This window comes from Schistocerca gregaria, chromosome 4 (genome assembly GCF_023897955.1).
Source record: "Schistocerca gregaria isolate iqSchGreg1 chromosome 4, iqSchGreg1.2, whole genome shotgun sequence".
NCBI lineage: Eukaryota > Metazoa > Arthropoda > Insecta > Orthoptera > Acrididae > Schistocerca > Schistocerca gregaria.
The window spans coordinates 337,941,256-337,965,628 of record NC_064923.1 but is presented as its reverse complement, the minus strand read 5'-3'; the positions used below and the strand labels follow the sequence as shown (position 1 = coordinate 337,965,628).

Here is a 24,373-nt window from a genome sequence, read left to right as displayed (position 1 = left end):
AACAAGTAGAAACTCTAAAAGAATGTGCAGAGAAAGTCGGCCTGCAGATATCATTTGAAAAAAACAGTGTTTAGAACAACACTTCCCCCCATGAACCATGGACCTTGCCGTTGGTGGGAGGCTTGCGTGCCTCAGCGATACAGATGGCCGTACCGTAGGTGCAACCACAACGGAGGGGTATCTGTTGAGAGGCCAGACAAACGTGTGGTTCCTGAAGAGGGGCAGCAGCCTTTTCAGTAGTTGCAGGGGCAACAGTCTGGAAGATTGACTGATCTGGCCTTGCAACATTAACCAAAACGGCCTTGCTGTGCTGGTACTGCGAACGGCTGAAAGCAAGGGGAAACTACAGCCGTAATTTTTCCCGAGGACATGCAGCTTTACTGTATGATTAAATGATGATGGCATCCTCTTGGGTAAAATATTCCGGAGGTAAAATAGTCCCCCATTCGGATCTCCGGGCGGGGACTACTCAGGAGGATGTCGTTATCAGGAGAAAGAAAACTGGCGTTCTACGGATCGGAGCGTGGAATGTCAGATCCCTTAATCGGGCAGGTAGGTTAGAAAATTTAAAAAGGGAAATGGATAGGTTAAAGTTAGATATAGTGGGAATTAGTGAAGTTCGGTGGCAGGAGGAACAAGACTTCTGGTCAGGTGATTACAGGGTTATAAACACAAAATCAAATAGGGGTAATGCAGGAGTAGGTTTAATAATGAATAGGAAAATAGGAATGCGGGTAAGCTACTACAAACAGCATAGTGAACGCATTATTGTGGCCAAGATAGATACGAAGCCCACACCTACTACAGTAGTACAAGTTTATATGCCAACTAGCTCTGCAGATGACGAAGAAATTGAAGAAATGTACGATGAAATAAAAGAAATTATTCAGATAGTGAAGGGAGACGAAAATTTAATAGTAATGGGTGACTGGAATTCGAGTGTAGGAAAAGGGAGAGAAGGAAACATAGTAGGTGAATATGGATTGGGGCTAAGAAATGAAAGAGGAAGCCGCCTAGTAGAATTTTGTACAGAGCACAACTTAGTCATAGCTAACACTTGGTTTAAGAATCATGAAAGAAGGTTGTATACGTGGAAGAACCCTGGAGATACTAAAAGGTATCAGATAGATTATATAATGGTAAGACAGAGATTTAGGAACCAGGTTTTGAGTTGTAAGACATTTCCAGGGGCAGATGTGGACTCAGACCACAATCTATTGGTTATGACCTGTAGATTAAAACTGAAGAAATTGCAAAAATGTGGGAAATTAAGGAGATGGGACCTGGATAAACTGAAAGAACCAGAGGTTGTACAGAGTTTCAGGGAGAGCATAAGGGAACAATTGACAGGAATAGGGGAAAGAAATACAGTAGAAGAAGAATGGGTAGCTCTGAGGGATGAAGTAGTGAAGGCAGCAGAGGATAAAGTAGGTAAAAAGACGAGGGCTGCTAGAAATCCTTGGGTAACAGAAGAAATATTGAATTTAATTGATGAAAGGAGAAAATATAAAAATGCAGTAAATGAAGCAGGCAAAAAGGAATACAAACGTCTCAAAAATGAGATCGAGAGGAAGTGCAAAATGGCTAAACAGGGATGGCTAGAGGATAAATGTAAAGATGTAGAGGCTTATCTCACTAGGGGTAAGATAGATACTGCCTACAGGAAAATTAAAGAGACCTTTGGAGAGAAGAGAACCACGTGTACGAATATCAAGAGCTCAGATGGCAACCCAGTTCTAAGCAAAGAAGGGAAGGCAGAAAGGTGGAAGGAGTATATAGAAGGTTTATACAACGGTGATGTACTTGAGGACAATATTATGGAAATGGAAGAGGATGTAGATGAAGACGAAATGGGTGATACGATATTGCGTGAAGAGTTTGACAGAGCACTGAAAGACCTGAGTCGGAACAAGGCCCCCGGAGTAGACAACATTCCATTAGAACTACTGACGGCCTTGGGAGAGCCAGTCATGACAAAACTCTACCAGCTGGTGAGCAAGATGTATGAGACAGGCCAAATACCCTCAGACTTCAAGAAGAATATAATAATTCCAATCCCAAAGAAAGCAGGTGCTGATAGATGTGAAAATTACCGAACTATCAGTTTAATAAGTCACAGCTGCAAAATACTAACGCGAATTCTTTACAGACGAATGGAAAAACTGGTAGATGCGGACCTCGGGGAGGATCAGTTTGGATTCCGTCGAAATGTTGGAACACGTGAGGCAATACTGACCTTACTACTTATCTTAGAAGAAAGATTAAGAAAAGGCAAACCTACGTTTCTAGCATTTGTAGACTTAGAGAAAGCTTTTGACAATGTTGACTGGAATACTCTTTTTCAAATTCTAAAGGTGGCAGGGGTAAAATACAGGGAGCGAAAGGCTATTTACAATTTGTACAGAAACCAGATGGCAGTCATAAGAGTCGAGGGGCATGAAAGGGAAGCAGTGGTTGGGAAAGGAGTGAGACAGGGTTGTAGCCTCTCCCCGATGTTATTCAATCTGTATATTGAGCAAGCAGTAAAGGAAACAAAAGAAAAATTTGGAGTAGGTATTAAAATCCATGGAGACGAAGTAAAAACTTTGAGGTTCGCCGATGACATTGTAATTCTGTCAGAGACGGCAAAGGACTTGGAAGAGCAGTTGAACGGAATGGACAGTGTCTTGAAAGGAGGATATAAGATGAACATCAACAAAAGCAAAACGAGGATAATGGAATGTAGTCCAATTAAATCGGGTGATGCTGAGGGAATTAGATTAGGAAATGAGACACTTAAAGTAGTAAAGGAGTTTTGCTATTTAGGAAGTAAAATAACTGATGATGGTCGAAGTAGAGAGGATATAAAATGTAGACTGGCAATGGCAAGGAAAGCGTTTCTGAAGAAGAGAAATTTGTTAACATCGAATATAGATTTAAGTGTCAGGAAGTCATTTCTGAAAATATTTGTTTGGAGTGTAGCCATGTATGGAAGTGAAACATGGACGATAACTAGTTTGGACAAGAAGAGAATAGAAGCTTTCGAAATGTGGTGCTACAGAAGAATACTGAAGATAAGGTGGATAGATCATGTAACTAATGAGGAGGTATTGAATAAGATTGGGGAGAAGAGAAGTTTGTGGCACAACTTGACTAGAAGAAGGGATCGGTTGGTAGGACATGTTTTGAGGCATCAAGGGATCACAAATTTAGCATTGGAGGGCAGTGTGGAGGGTAAAAATCGTAGAGGGAGACCGAGAGATGGGTACACTAAGCAGATTCAGAAGGAGGTAGGTTGCAGTAGGTACTGGGAGATGAAGAAGCTTGCACAGGATAGAGTAGCATGGAGAGCTGCATCAAACCAGTCTCAGGACTGAAGACCACAACAACAACAACAATAGAACAACAAATTTAGAAATTTTCCAATTACAAACCAAATATGAAGAAATTAACAGAGTATCGCACTTTAAATATATAGGAAAAATTATCTCTGAAAAATATGCATAACAAGAAGAATATAAAAAGCTCGTAAAGGTTTAGGATTAGTGCAAAACCTCTATAATAAAAAATGATTATCTTTAAATGCCAAAATCAGATATTACAAAACAGTAATTAAACCATCAACGTTACATGCCAGTGAAACCTGACACAGAAAATCTAAAGAAAGAAGAACGAAAAATAATTAAGAAAATTTTGGGACCAAGATGGACCGAGAATGGATATAAACTACAGAAAATGTCCAAAATTAAAGAATATTCTAACATAGAGACAGAAATGAGGAAAAGACGCCACAAATTCTATGGCCACATAATGAAGCTTCCCGGACACAGACTAACAAAAAGAACATTAAAATACGTAGAGCTAGTACGGAGGCGTTCAGACAGTCGTTTTTCCCTTTCGCGAACCGCGAGTGGAAGAGATGGGTGGGGGCGGGGGGAATATGAATTGTGCCCTCCGCTACACACCGCTTGGTGGATAGCCGAGTATATATGTAGATGTAGATTCCATCGCTAATGAGGAGAATTGATCCTAAATGTTAAAAAAGACTTGGACTTAGCCAAAAGCACCAATGAAGAAATAGATGTAAGGAACAAGTTTAGAATAAAAGCAGAAAAATGGTAGATTAAATCAGAGGCAAAATCCTTAACAACTGGAACAAAATGGAGCGAAGAAAGAAGAGCTACATTCTCGCAAACAATTAAAGACTGTTGGCAAATAAAAAGAACCAGGAGAACAAGAAGAACGGAAAATGAACCATCTTCACTTAGCGTCTTCCACTCTGGGAGCTTTGCGACTAATAACATAATAATAATAATAATCTTATGTGTAATGCAAACATCTTACCGAGTGAGCTACAGTGGCTACACCTACATTATATAATGACAGGGTGGTTCAATAAGAAAAACAATAAAGATTTGTGTTGATATTTGATGGGTGTTCCTTTAGCTTCTTCTTTTGACACTGTATTGGTGCAGTGTACTAAATCGTCTACATGTGTAGTGTACATACAGATGTAGTACAGTTTCAACAAAAGGCAGCCAATAGTTCAGTCTTTCCGACACAATGGGTAGCACCGTCCATAGACTGAACAAGTTTGTAACAATGAATTGTTGCAGATAAATGGATCGACCTCCAGATCTCACCATGAGTCATCATACAATGATGATACAGATAACATCAGGCCAGCACAGTAATTGTCCAGAGTTGGAGAATACTTGGAATCTGCTGTTTGATGTAGGGTCCTGCACAACACAGTTCATACCATTCCAACTACATAAACAGCACTTTAACGTGTCTCACTTCATTATCAATCTCTAACACAACACACCAGTCATTGTCCACTGATGCTCTTATACCAATACTTCAGCACTTTGACCCGCTAGCTGTTCAGTTCTAACTTATAAGTGAAAAGCAGTAGTGCACTGGGAGGAATCAGCAGCTTCTCATCCATTACATCAATACACTGTTGTTGCAATAAACCCAGAATGTTCTGGGATGGCGCATACATTGGAGACCATTACTGACCTGTATCTTGTGGTGTAGGGCCATCAGAATAGTTCTTCTGAGAGGCAGGAACTGGCTGGGTATCTTCATTACACAGTTACACAGATCAATGAGTGGGATGGATAATAGCAGCTCGTTGTCGTGCTCTAACATGTAGGTCTGGTGCACTTCAGGATCCCATGATGCTGCTACTACTGCTGGTCCCAACACATGAGAGTCGCTGCAGGTCGCGATAAGTTGATGGTGGCTGCTGCTGGTCCAGACATGCATGAGGTAGTTGCTAGTTCAGACACACCAGAGGCTGCTGCTTAACAAAGAACATTTATTCTTATTCTGTGATGCGGAGGCAGATGAGGATCTTGGCTGCTGTTGACTCTGTTGACTGACTGTGAATGACAGCATATCCATCCAAAGTCATGATCACGTGACAGAATAGAGTGTTCCTGTATTTCTTTTGGCTCGTGACAATATTTAGGTGTTCCTGAGTGAAGTGATGGTGAAGAAGAAAAGCTGTTTCAAGGGCCCTCTGTGACAGTTTTGTGAACAAGCTCAGTTGAGGTCCATACACCAAGATGAATACCTCTTGGTTTTCTGTTGAGGGAAGCAGAATAGGACAAAGTCGTCTTCTGCACTGTGGATGGACAGGCCATTTGAAAGAACACAAACAACTGTAGCACAGGCAACAGTCTCTGTAGGTTGCGAAATGCATATTCAGAACATGCCTCTGCATTGGCATTATTTGCTGAAAAGAATTCACCCCATGTTTATCCATTATCTCCTTCCACTCCTCTTGTAGGATGCTATGGATGCAGTCCTCAGATGTTTCTTACAGGTAATACACTTAATAAATTCCTCTCTTTCCAATACCAACATCTCCTCAGTTGAACACATTATGAATATACCTTTTCAAGAGGACACTATATATTAAGACACTGCAGTAACATGGTTCTGAACTGAGCTACAATATCCAGCAGAAAGCATATTATACCGGATCTCTAATTTTTTTTTGTTTCATCATCACAGGAGTGCTCTTGTCTGACAGTTCACACAGACTGAAAAATTTAGTGGTGGGAGCCAATTGGAATGCTTTTGCTGCCTGGTGGAGGCATGTGGAACTGGAGCTTCAGTAGGGATCCGACTTCTACGGCATGCAGATACTCGCATATGGTGCCCTGATGTCACACACATGCATGAGTGACCCCAAATGGCGGTCATATGCACTTCATTTCATTCCTTGGTGCTTACAGTTATTACATAATGGGAAATGGAGGCAGGCTTGAGCTCTACCCACGTGGGAGAGCCCTGTCTCCCGCAAGCTGTTAAATAAATAATCAATGTGTTACTATTGTTGACATTGTTTTGAAGTTTGTACTGTGAGATCCTTCCTTTAAAGCACAGATTGGTTCAAATGGCTCTGAGCGCTATGGGACTTTACTTCTGATATCATCAGTCCCCTAGAACTTAGAACTACTTAAACCTAACTAACCTAAGGACAGCACACACATCCATGCCCGAGGCAGGATTAGAACCTGCGACCGTAGCGGCCGCGCGGTTTGAGGCTGCAGCACCTACAACCGCTCAGCCACCACGGCCGGCTCTACAGAACAGACTGAGCCTCTTTCCTGCCTGCCAATTTACAGATGGACAATGGGAAAAGTATGTGAGGGGTGGGCTGGGAGATTTCCCTGATAGGGAGGGATGAATTAATTTATCGACTTAATTAATTAGTCAATTTATTTGATATCAAAAGTTTGTTTGTACCAGAGGGGTGAGCTGGGAGGCGTTGGGGATTCCCCTGTGGGATAAGGGAGGAGGAGGGGGATGGGCTGACCGGGTGAGGGGTTTTTCAGAAGGACATATTATCCCCGGGGAGTCATAGATCAACTCCCAGGCTGTCATAAATCAATTACCATAACAACAGGTTAAGGGATCATGCATCAGTTTAATTAATTACCATATAAATTTGATATCAAAAGCGGCTCAGAACCCCCTTTACCCTACAACTCTCACTCTGTTTCCTCATTATGACGACTGCTCTGTGTTCCGCATTCCCCCACCCCCGCCCACAGCTCGCTTTGGATACCCTCCACTGATAGTGCTGCCACCTGTAACCTGTGAGAGGTTATTACACTTGGACGCCAGACATAGGCAGCGGTCACATATATATACACACCACACACACGGATCTATATACAGTGTGGCCAGAAAGAGACTAAAAATATTTGAGGGTGTTGCAGGGTTGGCTGTGCTGAGAAATACCTGTGTACGTTGCTCCGTTTCCGAGATATTTAGCATTGAAGTTAGCTAGTCAGGTCGTCGTGGTCGCAAAATGAAGCACTGTGCCAGAGGCGGCGTCGCCGGAAGTGTGTTTCGTTTGGCTTCCTCAAACCGAACCAATGTAGTTTTTGGTCAGCCAGTTTAAATTTACCATTCCGAAAAAGGCACGGTTAAGCCGATAATGAGCTGCACAGAAACGGAAAGGAAAGGAATATGTAAAAAACACTGACAGGGAGAAGGGTCAGGATGCTAGGACATCTGTTTAGACGTTAGGGAATGACTTCCATGGTAGTAGAGGGCAAAAATTGTAGAAGAAGACAGAGATTTCATTACATCCAGCAAATAATTGAGGACATAGGTTGCAGGTACTGCTCTGAAGTGAAGAGGTTGGCACAGGAGAGGAATTCGTGGCGGGCCCATCAAACCAGTCAGGAGACAGATGCTGACGATATAAAAAAAAGCATTTCAAAAAGTGGTATATTCACGTGTATCTGTGAATTGCCGCATTTATTTTAGCGCGAGCAAGTGCTCGAATTTGCGAACACAATGACTTGATTCGCTAACTGAGAAATGACTCAACGTATCGAATTTTTTCCTGAACAGTTATTTCTCAGCACAGACTCCCCTGCAGCACCCTTACAAGCTTTTCGGACTGTTGCCGATCACCCTGTACAAGCGGCAAATGAACTGTCCTTTAATCTTCTCCTGTAAATAAATTAGCTTCTTTACATGAGAAGTGAAGACGACGTAAAATTAATTTTCAACTCTACACACTTTTATTGCTCTCTCATACTTAAGACAACACGTATATCCTCAATAGCAGACAGAGTGACCCTTTACATTATTACTAGTTCATTACAAGAATAATTAGATTTTCTTTTAATTACAGCACCGTCGACTGATGACGAATGAAAAGCAGAGTCGGCAGGACCTTCTTGCTGTAGCTGCCTGTCTCTTGAGTGTGGCAGCGGTTAGTGATGATGATGATGGTGTTGATGTTTAGTTTGGGGGCGCTCAACTGGGCGGTCATCTGCGCCTGTACAAAGTTCCAGTTTTACACAGTCCAATTTTTAACACAATCCAATCTAACAGCTGTCACGAATGATGATGATGAAATGATGAGGACAACACAAACACCTAGTCCCTGGGCAGAGAAAAATCTCCAATCCTGCCGGGAATCAATCCCGGGTCCCCGTGATCCGGAGGGAGCAACGCTAGCCACTAGACCACGAGTTGCGCACACAACGGATAGTGCAGCAGTACTGGCCGCAGCAGCGAATGCTGTGCCGTCGGAGTATTGCTTCGTCCTTGGTCTCGACATGAAAAAAAAAAAAAAAAAAACCCAGACATCCATGCAATAAACAGTTGCAGTAAGAAATATATGAACTGGAATCAATTGCCCTTACATGCAATGAATTTAATCAAGTCGTCGTCTTACCTGTATTCGCTGAGGCGGTAAGAACAGCAGTTGACAGCTTCCGATATCCTGTTACGTAATACAGGCCGGGACAGAGCAGTCGGCATGTAGTCTTGCATTATTATGTAGAAACGCAGCATCACTGAGACTTCTAAAACAAGACACAGCCACCAGCCCTCACACCTCAGAAAAGTAAAGTCAGATATTATCTGAATTAGAGATGATCGACTTATGTATCCAATGGCACCCATATGGCTACTCCAGATGACAGGTCGTATGAAGACGATGAACGCATCTCACTACGCTTGTTCTCCTAGGAGCCTCTGCACATGGATACGTTCGTAGTGATGCTGTGTGCAGAATCAGGACTTGTTTGCAAAGACGAAGTAACGCACATCCTATGTCCAGCGCTGCTGTTGGGCGCATAGTTGTAGGCGCGCTTGTCTCTGCCGTTTCTTCAAGGTGTGCTGCTACAATTTCCGACGTGGCGACAGTCTGTGATGCTACAGACGTCGTCGCACTATCCATGTGCTTCGTCAACTGTTGCAAGGAAATCCACTTCCCATTTCGGGCACATGACGCTGGTGTGCGATCTTGAACGGCCGAACGAACAGTATGTCACTCCTCTCAGAGCTAGTCGCGAGGGCCGTTGAGATCCTGTTTAGCGATGAGTACGGCTCTCGTGGCATTCCTGGCCAGGAGAAATCTACTAGTATCAAACACAGGCCTTAATCTGAGGGAGAAATTGCTGAGAATATACGTCTGGAGCACAGCATTGTATGGCAATCAAACACAGACTGTGGGAAAACAGCAACAGAAGATTTTTTTAAATAATTTTTTCATAATGTGGGGCCACAGTCATAATATATTTCCTTAAAGTCAGTACCGTCATTCGACTGTTGTCTAATGGCAGTACTGACTTTAAACAGGAAAAACAGGAATGGAAGAGAATCTAAGTTTTTGAGATGTGATGCAGACGAAAATTAGCAAGACTGATAAGGTAAGGAATGAGGAGGGTCTGCGCAGGGTCTGAGAGGAAAGGAGTATGTGGGAAACACTGACAAGGAGAAGGGACAGAATGGTAGGGCATTAGGGAATGACTTCCATGGTACTAGACGGAGCTGTAGAGGGCAAAAACTGTAGAGGAAGGCAGAGATTGGAATACATCCAGCAAATAATTGAGGACGTAGGTTGCAAGTGCCACCCTGAGATAAGAGGTTGTCACGGGAGAGGAATTCGTGGCGGGACGCACCATATCATGACTCAATAAAATGGCCCTCCTGAGACCATGGATTCTATACTCGTATGACAGTAACAATGAGTAACAATATCGCGGAACGTTTAACCACAGTTTAGACAGGCTACGATCATGTCACTATCGATTTCTGACACGTGCTGGTGAACGTTTCTCCTATTTATACAAAAACCAACAAGCAAATGCTATATATTTGAATAAAACAGAGGTATCTCATTATCACCGGTCACCTTCAAATTCTCTCCAAGATGTTACTCAACAGATTAGAACCACTAGTTGATACAAGATAGGTGAATATTAAGCAGGCTTCAGACAAGGAAGGTCGTGTACTTAACAGATTTGAAACCTGCGAACACTCCTGAAGGTTAGACGTACGGACAACACCGTTCGCATTAGTGGATTTTAAGAAAGTCTACGACTCCATAGACTGGCAGACTCTTTGACACTGTAGAAGAAAGTGGAACATCCAGGAAAACTAGGACACTCGTACAACAGACAATTACAAACAACACACCCAAAATAAAATACGTACAGTGGTCAGACAGAATGGTGTCTCACCACTTTTACTCAACATGGTGTTGGACAAAATTATCAAACAACGGGGGAAAAAGTAAAAGGAATTCAGTTAGAAAGAACAAGTGCAGAAAAGACAATTATAGAATGCCTGTCATTTTCTGATGAACTGGCAGTACACAGCAACAACTGGCAACAAGCACAAGAAACACTGGAATACTTACATGAAATCTCCGCCAGAGCCGGTGTACAGACATCATATGAGAAAACGCAATACATTGAAAGAAAGAATAACAATCAAACCATTCACACAAAATACGGAAAGGTTAACAAAGCGGAAAAATTTCAAATGTCTTGGGGAAAATATATAAGTAGGAGGGTAAAACTAGGCATCCAACACAGGAAGGACAGAAAACTTCAGTAAGCTTACGAACTGACATGGATGCACCACACAATAAAAGAAATATCTCAAGACATACCAAACTCAAGCACTGCAATACAGTTCTACTACTTGAAGCATTCTGTGCACCAGAAATGACCACAATCGAAGCATCAGGCACCACAGAGACGGAAAAAATAAAACGTAAAATCCTCAGAAATTTTTTTGGATCACTACGCAGATATGGTATACGGTTGAAGAGACCAACCAAAAAATTATACGAATGCACAGACAGACTCACAGACACGATCAAAAAACGTCGACTAATATTCTTTGGACACAAACGTAGAATGAACTACGACAGATTCACAAAGAGTATTTTGATGTAGTAAACAGTTCAATTACAAAAAATAGAGTTGGTTTCAAGAAACTGGAGAACACCTAAAACAAGTAGAGATCAGTTTTGAAATGATAATGACGGAGACAAACTCAGAAAGAAAATTATGAACTCAAAATGTGAAGTAAGAGAAAGAAAGAAAACAGGCAAAACACGGACACAGCAAAGAAAAGAGGAACACAGCCAAAGAATGAAGAGGTTTTGGGAAGAGAAAAAGAAGAAGGAAACATTCAAGTTAACCATTCTCCTGGAGGAAAAAATGTTTAATAATAATAACAGTTTTATGGGTCAATCACTTATTTATTTCGCCACGACGCGTTTCGATGATTCATAGTACCATCTTCAGGTGGAAAAGTTTAAGCTGCGTAGCTGATAGTGAAGAGTACAGATACTTTTCCACAGCAACAGACGAAATGCAAGGCAGTTTATATTCCTTCTTTTTAAGGGGATTAGAGCCGATAAAAGGGTGCGTACTGCTACCTGTTGCATGTGCACTCTGCTGTACTTTATGTTTACACTGTCACAATGACAGCGACGTACAACAAACGACAAGAAGTGACGGCGTAAACATGATGTACGGTGGAGAGCACGTGCTATAAGAAGTAGCATGCAGCCATTTCTGGCGCCGTCATTAATGGAAAAAATATTCATTCAAATGCGATTTCTGAACGACAAACTAGCTGCGTAATCTTTCCATATGTACAGTGGAGACAGCATTATTTGTACATATTTTGTGCTGTTGTACTGAACTGCTAATCATTTGCATTTCCAAGCATGTAGTAGGTCTACTCTTCGTGCGATATTGACGTTTCGTTGATCGCCGCTGTCATTGAGTTGCAGTTTTAATTTCTAGCAGTGTACAAACAAACGTAAAGTTACAGTCACTTCACGAAATGTAAAAAAGGTAGCTTTTAGCTACACGAATACCTTGGCATAACTGGAGACAGTAAAATATCTGGGAGTAACAATGAATGCAGGTATGATTTTAACTATGCAGCCTTAGTTGTGTGTAAAAGCAATTGGCAAATTTCGATCCATTGTTAGGATAGTGGGAAACTGTGACACGCCTATAAAAGAGCGTCCTTGCAAAACACTTGTACTGACAGAAAAAAACCGCTACCCAGAAAGGAGTCGTGCAACATAAACAAAAGTTTCACGCCAGTCTCACGAGAATGGAGCTAATAACGCCACTATGAGGTTGCAGATCAGGAGATTGGACGTGATGATTTGATGTTAGTCAACAATGGCTTTAGGATGACAAAGATGCCATTGTAATTACCTCTCGGAGTTTGAACGAGGTGTTGAAATATGGCTACGAGAAGCTGGATGTTGCTTTTGCGATATTGCAGAAAGACTTGGCAGTATGTAGATACTGTAGAAGTAACTTCAGGTGTGCAGCAGAGAAGGGCGTTGAGATCCGTTCTGTTATTGTTATATATTAATGACTTTGCAGGAAATATGAGCAGTAACCTCAGGATTTTTGCACACTATGTAGTTAGCAGTACTGAAGTAATGTCGAAAGAAGCTGCGTAAATATTCAGTCAGATATGGAGAAGATTTCAAAGTGGTACAAAATAGGCAACTTGCTTTGAATGTTCAAAAACGTTAAACTGTGCACTTCACAAAACGAAAAAGCATATCCTATGACTATAATATCAATGAGTCACTGCTGGAATCAGCCAACTCATACAAATACCTTGGTGTAAACATTTGTAGAGATATTAAATGGTATGATCATATAGGCCCAATTGTGGGTAAAGCAGGTAGTAGTCTTCGGTTCATTGGTAGAACACTGGGGAAGTGTAATCAGCCTACAAAGGAGATTGCTTTCAAATCACACGTGCGATCGGTTCTAGAATATTGCTCAAGTGTGTGGGACCTGTACCAAATAGGACTAGCAGGGGTAGTGAACGTATACGAAGGAGGACATCACCAATAGTCACAGGTTTGTTTCATCAGTGAGAGGGTGTCATAGAGATATTGAAGGAACTGAACTAGCACACTGTTGAAGATAAACGTAAACTATCCATAGAAAATTTACTATGAAAGTTTCAAGATCTGGCTACAAATGGTGCACCTAGGAATATACAACAGTCGCTCACATAGAGATAGTCAGGTTAAAATAATTACAGCACGGTCAGAGGCATTCAAACATTCTTACCACACTCAGTACGTGAATGGAACGGGAAAAACCCTAACAACCGATACAATAGGATGTACTGTCTGCAATGCACTTCACGGTAGTCTGCAGAGTATAGATGTAGGTGCAGATACATGGGGGATGTACGGTTGTAAGAAGATCGGGCTCCGGACAACGACGTGGCACTATCAAGACGGAAGACCACCGTAGCGGATCTGCAGCAGCAACGTGAGCAGCACTGGACATACAGTGACACAACAAACTGTTAAAAATCAGTTACTTCAAGGACAACTTCGAGCCAGACGGCCTATAGCGTGCTTCCACTGACGCCAAATCACCGCCATTTACTACCTCTGTGGTGTCAAGCGAGAGCTCAATGGACCGCAGTGTGGAGGTCTGTTGTGTTTTCTGATGAAAGCTGGTTCTGCGTCGGTGCCAGTGATGGCCATGTATTCGTTAGGTGGAGGCCAGTTAAGGACCTACAGCCAACCTGTCTGCATGCTACGCGTACTGGACCTACATCTGGAGTTATGGTCTGTGGTGCAATTTCGTATGACTGCAGGAGCACTCTCATGGTTATCCCATGCACCCTGACTACAAATTTGTATGCCAATCTGGTGATTCGACTTGCTGTGCTGCCATTCACGAAAAGGATTCCAGGGTCTGTTTTTCAACAGGACAAAGCTCGCCTTCATATTGCTGGTGTAACCCAATATGCTCTGCTGAGTGTCGACATGTTGCCTCACCCTGCTCGATCACCAGGTCTGTCTCCAGTCGAGCACATGGGATGTCACCGGACGATAACTCCAGCGTAGTCCACAGCCAACATTAACTGTCCTTGTATTAACCGACCAAGTGCTAAGGGCACGGAACTCCACACTGCAAACTGACTTCCGGCACCTTTACAACACAATGCATGCATGTTTGCATGCTTGCATTCGACATTCTGGAGGTTACAGCGGTTATTAATTACCAGAATTTCACATTTCCAATGTCTCATCTCGTACTTACATTAACCTGTGATATTGTGATGCTAATCACTTAAATATCTTACCCAGAAAAATGCATTTCAGGAATTTCATTTATATACATTAATTATTTTTTAGTGTTGCGATTTTTTCCGTCAGTTTACTAGAATACTGCATCAATTTGCGGTATCAGTATCAGGTTGCACTAAAGAAGGGATGGCGATCATGCATAAGAACGGCCACACGAACGGTCTCAGGTTTTTTTTGACTAACAAGAGACTAACTGAAACACTTCAAAGTCCAAACTAGGGGACACTTGAAGAAATATGTTTAATAAATTGTGTTTTATTGTTACGCGCTAACTCGCCGTGAATAGATTCCTTGGGGGAAAAAATAACGGAACATACATACAGTAAAGGATCTATATTTATTTTTCATGTGCATTCAGTCCGTACTGCAATCCGGAATCGGCTATCGTTCCGTACGCCTAACAAATTCTCCATACACTTAACCTGTGACCCAAGCCTGATCCAGAAGCAAATCATGGTCTTCCTGACCGACATCAGTTTTAATTGTTTTTTTACATGTTGCTTTCTGAAATGTTATATGATTGTGATTCAATCAAAGACTGCAAATATTGGGGTGTGAACCTTTGCTTAATGCACGAAGGAGTGAAGTCACTGTAAAACTATGGTGCGCGGTAAGATATCATATCATTTTTCGTTATTTATTAAATTTAGTTTCGAATTTACCAGTAGATAAGGCATTTCGAGTAAAAAGGGGTTCATGGCTTCCTAAATAATCGCTTTCGATCCTATACTGCACATATATTTCCTTGTGACAACCTGCCAAAAGCTTGAATAAGCGCCTTTTGCAGTGAAGACCACTGCGAGACGTACAGGAAGACAGGCAGTGAGGTTCTGGAAGGTACTGACAGGGGTGTGGAGCCATGCCGACTCCAGCGCCGCGGCCAGCTGCGCTACGTTTCTGGGTTGAGAATCCATGGTGCGAGCAGCCCGATCGGGGTGGTCCCACAGATTGTCTATTGGGTTGAAATTCGGGCAATTTGGTCGCCAGGGAAGTACGGTTAACTCATCCTGGTGCTCTTCGAACCGCGACGTGCACAACGAGCCTTTTGACACGTTGCATTGCCTTGATTGTAGACGCTATCTTGCCTAGGAAAGACAAACTGCATGTACAGGTGGACATGATTGCATACTTGTGTTGGTCCATTGTGTCCTCCAGAATGTTGTGATCGCCCAGGGAATGCACTCGAGCCTGGACACTCCCAACGATTGTTACAGGGTATTTGCTTCCAAGCGTTTCACGCCAACATCCATCTGTCCAATAGAGCATTCATATGAAAAGCTCACCTGTCGCCAGATGCGGTATTGGCATTCAAATTCCAGCCAATGAACAGCAGTGAACATGGACGCCTGCAGCAGAGCCCATGCACAGCAACCTTCGCTGAGTTGTAGCTGACGAGGTACTGTTGGTAGCCCCTTGGTTCATCTGGCCGATCAGATGCACATTCACTCACCTGTACACATCCTCGTAGCCGTCGTTCACTACTGTCATCTATAGCCTGTGGTGCACCACACTTACCTCGACATCGATCTTAGCTAGCGCCATTTTGTCATACACGGTATACTTTAACCACGGCGGAGCGCGAACTGTTTAGAAACTTTGTCGGTTCGGAAATGTTTCCGCCCTCGGACTTCAGATAAATCGCTCTGTTTTCGCATCCCGACAACTTCTGCAATGTTTTTCGTATCCTCCCGACACGCTTTATATACCCTCCACATCCAATGCTGCCACCTGCCGTCTGTGAGTGGTTATTGCACGTTGAGTCGAACGTGGACGTTGGTCGCATTAACGTGACTGGACCGTGTAATATTTAATAACGAAACACTAAGAATGTCGTGGTAACCTAACTGAGGGGAATTTACAATGCTACAACAATCCGGAATTAGCAGACTTCGTGGAGATGTTCATCACGTAAGTATATAAAATGATGTACCTTTCATTCCACTCAGAACTAGTGTTCATCATCAACATTAGTGTGAATTTCGAAACCCCACAGTCACGAAAACACGCTTCTATCCATTGTAGCATGGAAGCAGTTTTCGATTTTCGTCTTGACGAATTTCTTGATATGTCTGATACATATGCTACGTCGGTTCATGAAGACTGCTGGGTGGAGCAGGGATGAAAGTATATGATTTCCCACTGCATCTCAGACGAGCTGTGAGGATTAAAAATTAGTGGACTGGGCAGCCCAGTCACAGATTCACACATTCACTGTGGTCCATTACATTTCGGTTTCCAGCCGCTTAAATTACACTTTTTCATCTAACATTTTGGCCATATACTGTTCGGCAATCTTCAAAGTGAGCTGAAAGAAGGATGCTACAGCTCTCGCTCCGTCCTTACGGACCGCACCACTGCGCTGGCGGCCTCAGATATACAAGCGACAGAGACGTTGATAAGCGCCAAACAAACACACATATGAATGAACTGAATCTGTGGCTATGCGACCGATCCATGATGGAATTCCAGTGGCGTTACGCCCAAGAAGATACAAATTTCTACAGAAAGACTACAGCGAGTATCTACTGGTCTAGAGCCAGCGTAGGTCTTGGCTGTAGCTGTACTAGCTGTAGGTACACACTGCTGGTCTGACTCTGCTGGTATGCTAATAACATCGATTCCGGTGAGTGCTACACTTCGTCACATTAGTTCCAATTGGTGGATCTCTGTCACATGGCTTTTCACGAAGTAGTGCCGTGATTATGCGGAAAGTTTGTTGATGTTTACACTCACTGGCGATGTTTAAATATGAGCTCTTGAAGCGAGGTCAGCAGCCCACATTGCTTGTCTGTTGTGCCGGCCCTCTAACTGAGAAGGGGCCACTACGACAATTAGCGTCAACAATGTTCCACCAGCCCTTCTGAAGAACATTCAATAAAGATGGCTTGATGTCCTTTGAAGAGATATGTTTTCCTGGAGACATACTGAGTCTCAATTTTATCTTCAATAGGGATAGAAGCTGAAGAAATGAATTAAAATTTGTGTCAAGGCCAGGACTTGAACCCAGGTGTTCTACTTACTATATAGATGTGCTATCCACTACACCACGCTGGCGTTGTGTCTAACACAAAGGTCTAGAGTAGTCTGTGAAGCTATGTTAGCCAGAATTCCAGGGTGGTGCAGTTTGTGTAGTAAGCAGGAGACCTGGGTTCAAGTCCCAACCTTCACACAAATTTTTATTTCGTTTCTTCACCTCCTGTCCTTTGAAGAGAAGTGTTCTGTGTGAGACTGCAAGATGTTTATGGCACTGCATTGTGTCAGAATATCGTTCTCACTTAACACTGTGCAGTTCACAGTTACATTTGGAACAGGACAGGGCATCTACCTCGTTAGTGTAACCATCCTGCCCATAGTCTTCAGTAACACCCTTGCTTTGTATGTAGATATTAATAAGGTGGGCAGTCATTAATTACGAACCTGGAACTATTCCTGTTGTGATCCTCAGTCGGAATACTGATTTGATTCAGCTCTCCACCCTAGTCTGTCCCTTGCAGTTCTCTTCATCTCCAAATAACTTCTCTGTAACCTACATCCACTCAAAAGTGCTTACTGTATTCATCCCTTGGCCTCCCTCGTCAATTATTACCCCCTCTTCCCGTCCCTCCCTCGCCCACCCCTCCTGCACCCACACATCTCCCTCCGTAACCAAACTGACGATTCCCTCACGTCTCATGATGTGTTCTGTCAATCCTTCTGTTAGTCAAGTGGCAAGGGATACCACTGTCGATTGTGGTACAACGTAGTAAATCGTACCCCCACGCATCGCTGTTTCTCTGGAACTTTAAGAGCCTGTTCCGTACTACCATCTTTCAATCTTTTTGCGTATCCTCCTAGAAACCCGTCCATACGAATATTACAAATTTTCAGTGGCGTTTTCTGTACGTGGCTTCTGGCCCATTTCACGTGATACATGATAGCTTTATTTTCAGCTAAAATTTACAATTGAATGTTTACAGGCAAATTATTTATTTATGCTCTCTAATGGCATAGCAAAACATGAAGTTATTTGCATTGGTGTACAGTATCCAACGAGCGTTCGTTTGTTAGGACAATAGGAAATTCGACAAAAACGCATAAACATTGCGTATTGGTACAGGTTTAACGCTTCCGACACAGGTGGGACTGGTGCGATGTGGGAAAGTCACACTAAGGTAGCATCCAGTCTCCACGAGACTGTACTGCGTGTGTCATTTGCATAGGGACTAATGTATGCTACTTCATGCAGGCGGAATTCAAGCCAACGTTAAGTTGATCTGCATGTATCATCCAGTACACGTCACTCATCGAAGCTGCTGTCCAGTTGGCGCATCACAGACTAGTTAAACTGGTTTCCTGTTATTCAATTTTGGTCGGTTATTTTACAGTTCTTAGCAATAAACGGTAAGTAAATATGTTGGCTTTGTTGCCATGCCCTATCCTGACACTAATATGTTGCTCAAAATTATAGAGGCGGTTTTCATTTTCTGAGGAATGGGTATGAAGAAAAACCTAATATATTGTTTCCAGCGATGCTAGAAACTTGAAATTTGAGGGAAAAAAACGCAGACTAAGAAATTTGCAACTTGCGTTCGTGGTTTAAGAGTAGTGATATGTTCAGAGTATTCGTCACTCTATAGTAAACTAGGTAAGTGTCAAAAGACAAATTAAAACACCCAGAATTCATTCCACAGTGAGCCACACGAGCTTTTTCTTTAACTTGCTGCTTGTTTCATCTGTATATAGTTGCACCGCTGTTCAAAGCTCATTTTTATCTGTAGGTTCACGTATAACTTGCTGTATAAGTTAATTACATTGTTAGAAGAAGGCAATAGTATGCCACGTCCGATAGAACCATTCCTAGTAAAGCACTGGAGTCGTTGAACCAGCCTTTCGGTCGAGGATAACTTTACTTTACTCCAAGAACCAGGTAGTGGGCCAATACACAGTCAGAAACCCAGAACACTTCCGAGACTGCTGAAAGTATAAATCTGTCATGTTGTCAGCAACATTTTTGTAGTTTTAAAACACATATAAGATAAAAACAGTTAAAAAAGTGAATGACTTGTGTTATAGCCAGGAATAACACAATAACCTCTTCAGTCTGATTTATTAAATCACAAATCACTTTTTAACAATTATGTTAGCCAAGCGTCTACCCAGGCTCACACTCAGAAGTAATGGAACATTAAAGTTTGGTTATACCAATGTGCAAATGGGCATGGTGGGGTGCACGTCCCGTAATTATTCCCAAGTGCAGTGAAGTTCAGTGTCTCCCAGTGAAGTCGCCAGATTTCCTCCGAGCAGCCGGGTAGCCTCGAGGGGTTCGGCGAGTCACCCACAAGCAGCTGAAACGCGGCGTAGTGCACTTCCCCATGAGAACTGTCGTTTGCGGCGGCGGCCGGGTTTATATAAGGCTTGCTAGTTAATAAAGCCGTCGACTGGGGTCGCTGTTTTCCAGGGAAAACTAATCGCAATGTTTCCTGACGTAGCCAATTGCTGTGTGCTGACAAACGCGCGCGCGCGGAGGCGGCCAGCGATGGTAGCCGCGAGCCGCCCGGAGAAGTGCGGCCAGCGATGTATTTCTCGGCCACGTAAGGGAGCGTGCGTGTGAAGACGGCCAGCGATGGAAGCAGCGGGCCGCCCGGAAAAGTGCGGCCAGCGATGCATTTGGCGGCCGCGTACTGGAGCGCGTTGTTCGGTGTTTGTTAGAAGTGGTGTATACCACAACTTGCAATAGTATTTAGAATTATAAATATATAATTTTCATTGATGTCATTATAAATAAACCTGTAACTTATTCGTTTTTAAATTGAAATAAAATTAATAAAGAATTAACAAAGTAGGGTGCAGTGTATTTAACAACAGTACACTTCAACTGAAACTGGTAGGACGACACTTGGAAAGGATATAGTTAAGAGGTGAAAGGGAAAGGGATTTCGTGGGATTGTACGTTGCACGCGTTAGCAAAGGTGTCTTCATGGTTTTAATGTGGAGGTAGTGGTAGTTGGGTGGGGTGATGAGGGGTTGGATAGTGAGAGAAGGATAAGGGACAAGGTTTCGATATGCCTCACGGTGGTATGGAAGAGGAAAGTAATGGTGGAAGGTGAAGGAGACAAGAGGTTTGTCGTGGTGTAGGATAGAGAGGGAAGCGTTGTAGCTGGTAGGATGTATAAATATCAGAGTGATCTGATTTGATTGTCTTTACGAGGGAGTCGGTTAAAGTTTTATAAGGAGAGAGTATGTAGTGTGCTTGTTCACTGTGAGCAAGAAGTGGTGAGAATTTGATGAGCTGGTAAGGGTTCCATGAGAGGGTGAAGGTAAATGGATGTGGAAGGCAAGATTGAGTATGTTGCCCTAAATGATTTGATGATAGATCTTTGGTAGGGCAGATATACAGGCAACATTGACGTAGTAAAGAATAAGTTTGATCAAGGTTTTTGCAGGGTGCAATCCTTGTCTCCATTTGTTATGGGCTTTCTGTTAGTTGGTTAGTAGCTGCGCCTTTCATGTCGTTTGCCCGCCAGGTATTAGACATTTAAGTTATTAATAGTAGTTGTAAATTATTACGTAAGAGTCATGATAGGGAGTAGTGGCTTGTTTGTTCTACTGCCTAGGTTTCGGAAGAGGCTGTTTTACGGAGCCCTGGGTACACCAGCTGGAAAAATTGGTGAGATGGAGCTAGAGGGATCGTTGAGACATTTGGAGTCTAGGGAAGAGGGACAGGAAAACAATGTCGTCGGCGTACAGAACAAGGTGAACAGGAGGAGGAAGTTTAGGAATGTTCGCGATGTAGTACAGACGATATTGGAGGATAGAAGGCCGGGCTCTGTGTATCCCTGCTGTAGGATGGGAGACATGGAATTGGTTTCTCTGATAGTGACAAAGGACAGACGATCAGATAGAAATTATATAGTATAGCTGTGAATGTTAACAAACAATAAACAACGTTACGGCAGGCGCTGTCAGCAGAACTCGAGAACACACCGGTTGGCTAGCGAATGTCGTCACAGTATTTACAGTGCAAGAAGGAAGAATGCTTTGTAGCTCGCCTTCGAGCTGGCGTGCAATAATATAGACTGCAAGCTGCGAGCCACGCTGCTACACCCTAGACAGCACCAGTCGGCTATGCTAAGCAGGGTACTCACCAATCGTGCGCCGAGCTTGAGCGGAGCGGAGAGGAACAGAACAGAACAGAGCGTCACTCACCAGGTTCGGATCTCCTCCTCGGTGTACTGCACCTTGGGGATGGGCTGGCCGCTGCAGGCAGGTGAAATGCGATTATAGCAGACACGATTGGCGCATTCAGCGCCGCTGCTTATTAGGTTCCCCCTCAGGGGCTGCGACTGGCCGCGTATCGCGCCTAATGAAACTGATTACCCCGCCTCCTCCCCCACCCACGCCCACTTCAGCTCCCGCGCTGCCATCTGTCAGTCAACGGGGGAAGCAGACGAGCGCTCCTTTAGCCGAGAAGGCGCACACCATAGGCGTTAGCCACCTCCTCTTCAAAGAGAGAGCGAATACGTAGAGAGACTGTGGCACGGGATTTAGCGATCCTTGTGGTGCCCAGAATAAAGTAGGAATATCTATGAACATTAAGATATGCACAATAGAATTTTTGTCTCCAATGTGATTATGGCACGGCTTAAGTTTATCCTGCAAGCGGCCTGCAGAATACTACTGCATTCAATTAATACCTAGGAATTATAGTTACAATATCAACTTAAATTGGAACGATCACATAGAATTGGGTGGAAGGCAAATCAAAGACTGTGTTTTATTGGCAGAACACTTAGAAGATGTAACAGGGTTACTTAAACAGACTGCCTGCACTACGACTGTCCTTCCTCTTCTAGAGTATTGCTGTGCTATTTGGGATCCTTACCAGAGAGGAGTGACGGAGGACGTCGAAAAAATTCAAAAGGGGGGGGGGGGGTTCTGTAAAGTTTGGATGGTAGAAGACGAGGTACTGGCAGAAGTAAAACTGTGAGGACGGGGCGTGAGTCGTACTTGGGTGGCTCAGTTGGTAGAGCACTTGCCGGCGAAAGGCAAAGGTCCCGAGTTCGAGTCTCGGTCCGGCACACAGTTTTAATCTGCCAGAAAGGTTTGTATATGGTATAATTACAATGTAAAAGTATTTCACAAACTCAACAAAACAAGAACCAGTTCCATTAGAACTAATGTAAGCCCTGGCCATACCCAGAACTGTGAACATGGTTTACAGTAAAATACACTCCTGGAAATTGAAATAAGAACACCGTGAATTCATTGTCCCAGGAAGGGGAAACTTTATTGACACATTCCTGGGGTCAGATACATCACATGATCACATTGACAGAACCACAGGCACATAGACACAGGCAACAGAGCATGCACAATGTCGGCACTAGTACAGTGTCTATCCACCTTTCGCAGCAATGCAGGCTGCTATTCTCCCATGGAGACGATCGTAGAGATGCTGGATGTAGTCCTGTGGAACGGCTTGCCATGCCATTTCCACCTGGCGCCTCAGTTGGACCAGCGTTCGTGCTGGACGTGCAGACCGCGTGAGACGACGCTTCATCCAGTCCCAAACATGCTCAATGGGGGACAGATCCGGAGATCTTGCTGGCCAGGGTAGTTGACTTACACCTTCTAGAGCACGTTGGGAGGCACGGGATACATGCGGACGTGGATTGTCCTGCTGGAACAGCAAGTTCCCTTGCCGGTCTAGGAATGGTAGAACGATAGGTTCGATGACGGTTTGGATGTACCGTGCACTTTTCAGTGTCCCCTCGACGATCACCAGAGGTGTACGGCCAGTGTAGGAGATCGCTCCCCACACCATGATGCCGGGTGTTGGCCCTGTGTGCCTCGGTCGTATGCAGTCCTGATTGTGGCGCTCACCTGCACGGCGCCAAACACGCATACGACCATCATTGGCACCAAGGCAGAAGCGACTCTCATCGCTGAAGACGACACGTCTCCATTCGTCCCTCCATTCACGCCTGTCGCGATACCACTGGAGGCGGGCTGCACGATGTTGGGGCGTGAGCGGAAGACGGCCTAACGGTGTGCGGGACCGTAGCCCAGCTTCATGGAGACGGTTGCGAATGGTCCTCGCCGATACCCCAGGAGCAACAGTGTCCCTAATTTGCTGGGAAGTGGCGGTGCGGTCCCCTACGGCACTGCGTAGGATCCTACGGTCTTGGCGTGCATCCGTGCGTCGCTGAGGTCCGGTCCCAGGTCGACGGGCATGTGCACCTTCCGCCGACCACTGGCGACAACATCGATGTACTGTGGAGACCTCACGCCCCACGTGTTGAGCAATTCGGCGGTACGTCCACCCGGCCTCCCGCATGCCCACTATACGCCCACGCTCAAAGTCCGTCAACTGCACATACGGTTCACGTCCACGCTGTTGCGGCATGCTACCAGTGCTAAAGACTGCGATGGAGCTCCGTATGCCACGGCAAACTGGCTGACACTGACGGCGGCGGTGCACAAATGCTGCGCAGCTAGCGCCATTCGACGGCCAACACCGCGGTTCCTGGTGTGTCCGCTGTGCCGTGCGTGTGATCATTGCTTGTACAGCACTCTCGCAGTGTCCGGAGCAAGTATGGTGGGTCTGACACACCGGTGTCAATGTGTTCTTTTTTCCATTTCCAGGAGTGTACTAACAGATATTTACTGCATGCAGTATCCACGGAAAATAAATGAGAAATACGGTATCATTCGTTTACTACGTTCTATAGGTCGTTCGTAATAGTAGAGACCTTGCAGCAAAAGTGGTGTGTTTCACTGTGGCGAAGGTGAACAAGTGGTCATGGCTGTTAAGATATGCATTTTAGAACCCATGTTTAATGGACATTTTTTTCTTGTTTCGGTCCATAGAACCACCACTCGAAATACGATGTACTTCTTTTTAACATTCTATATATGGCCATGCAGGCAGTAAAATTAAATCTTTGTTTTACCTGACTGTGGAAAGTATCATTT

The 24,373-nt window shown here is 43.9% G+C and overlaps 1 protein-coding gene across 1 annotated transcript in view; it reads right to left on the bottom strand.

Annotated features, from left to right (window-relative positions):
- LOC126266708 (tryptophan 5-hydroxylase 1) overlaps positions 1-24,373 on the bottom strand; it is a 240,407-nt gene that overhangs the window by 111,706 nt on the left and 104,328 nt on the right. The window contains exon 6 of the mRNA XM_049971157.1: positions 21,605-21,655. Within this exon, the coding sequence (XP_049827114.1) occupies positions 21,605-21,655 (51 nt within the window). The remainder of the gene's footprint in view (positions 1-21,604; positions 21,656-24,373) is intronic.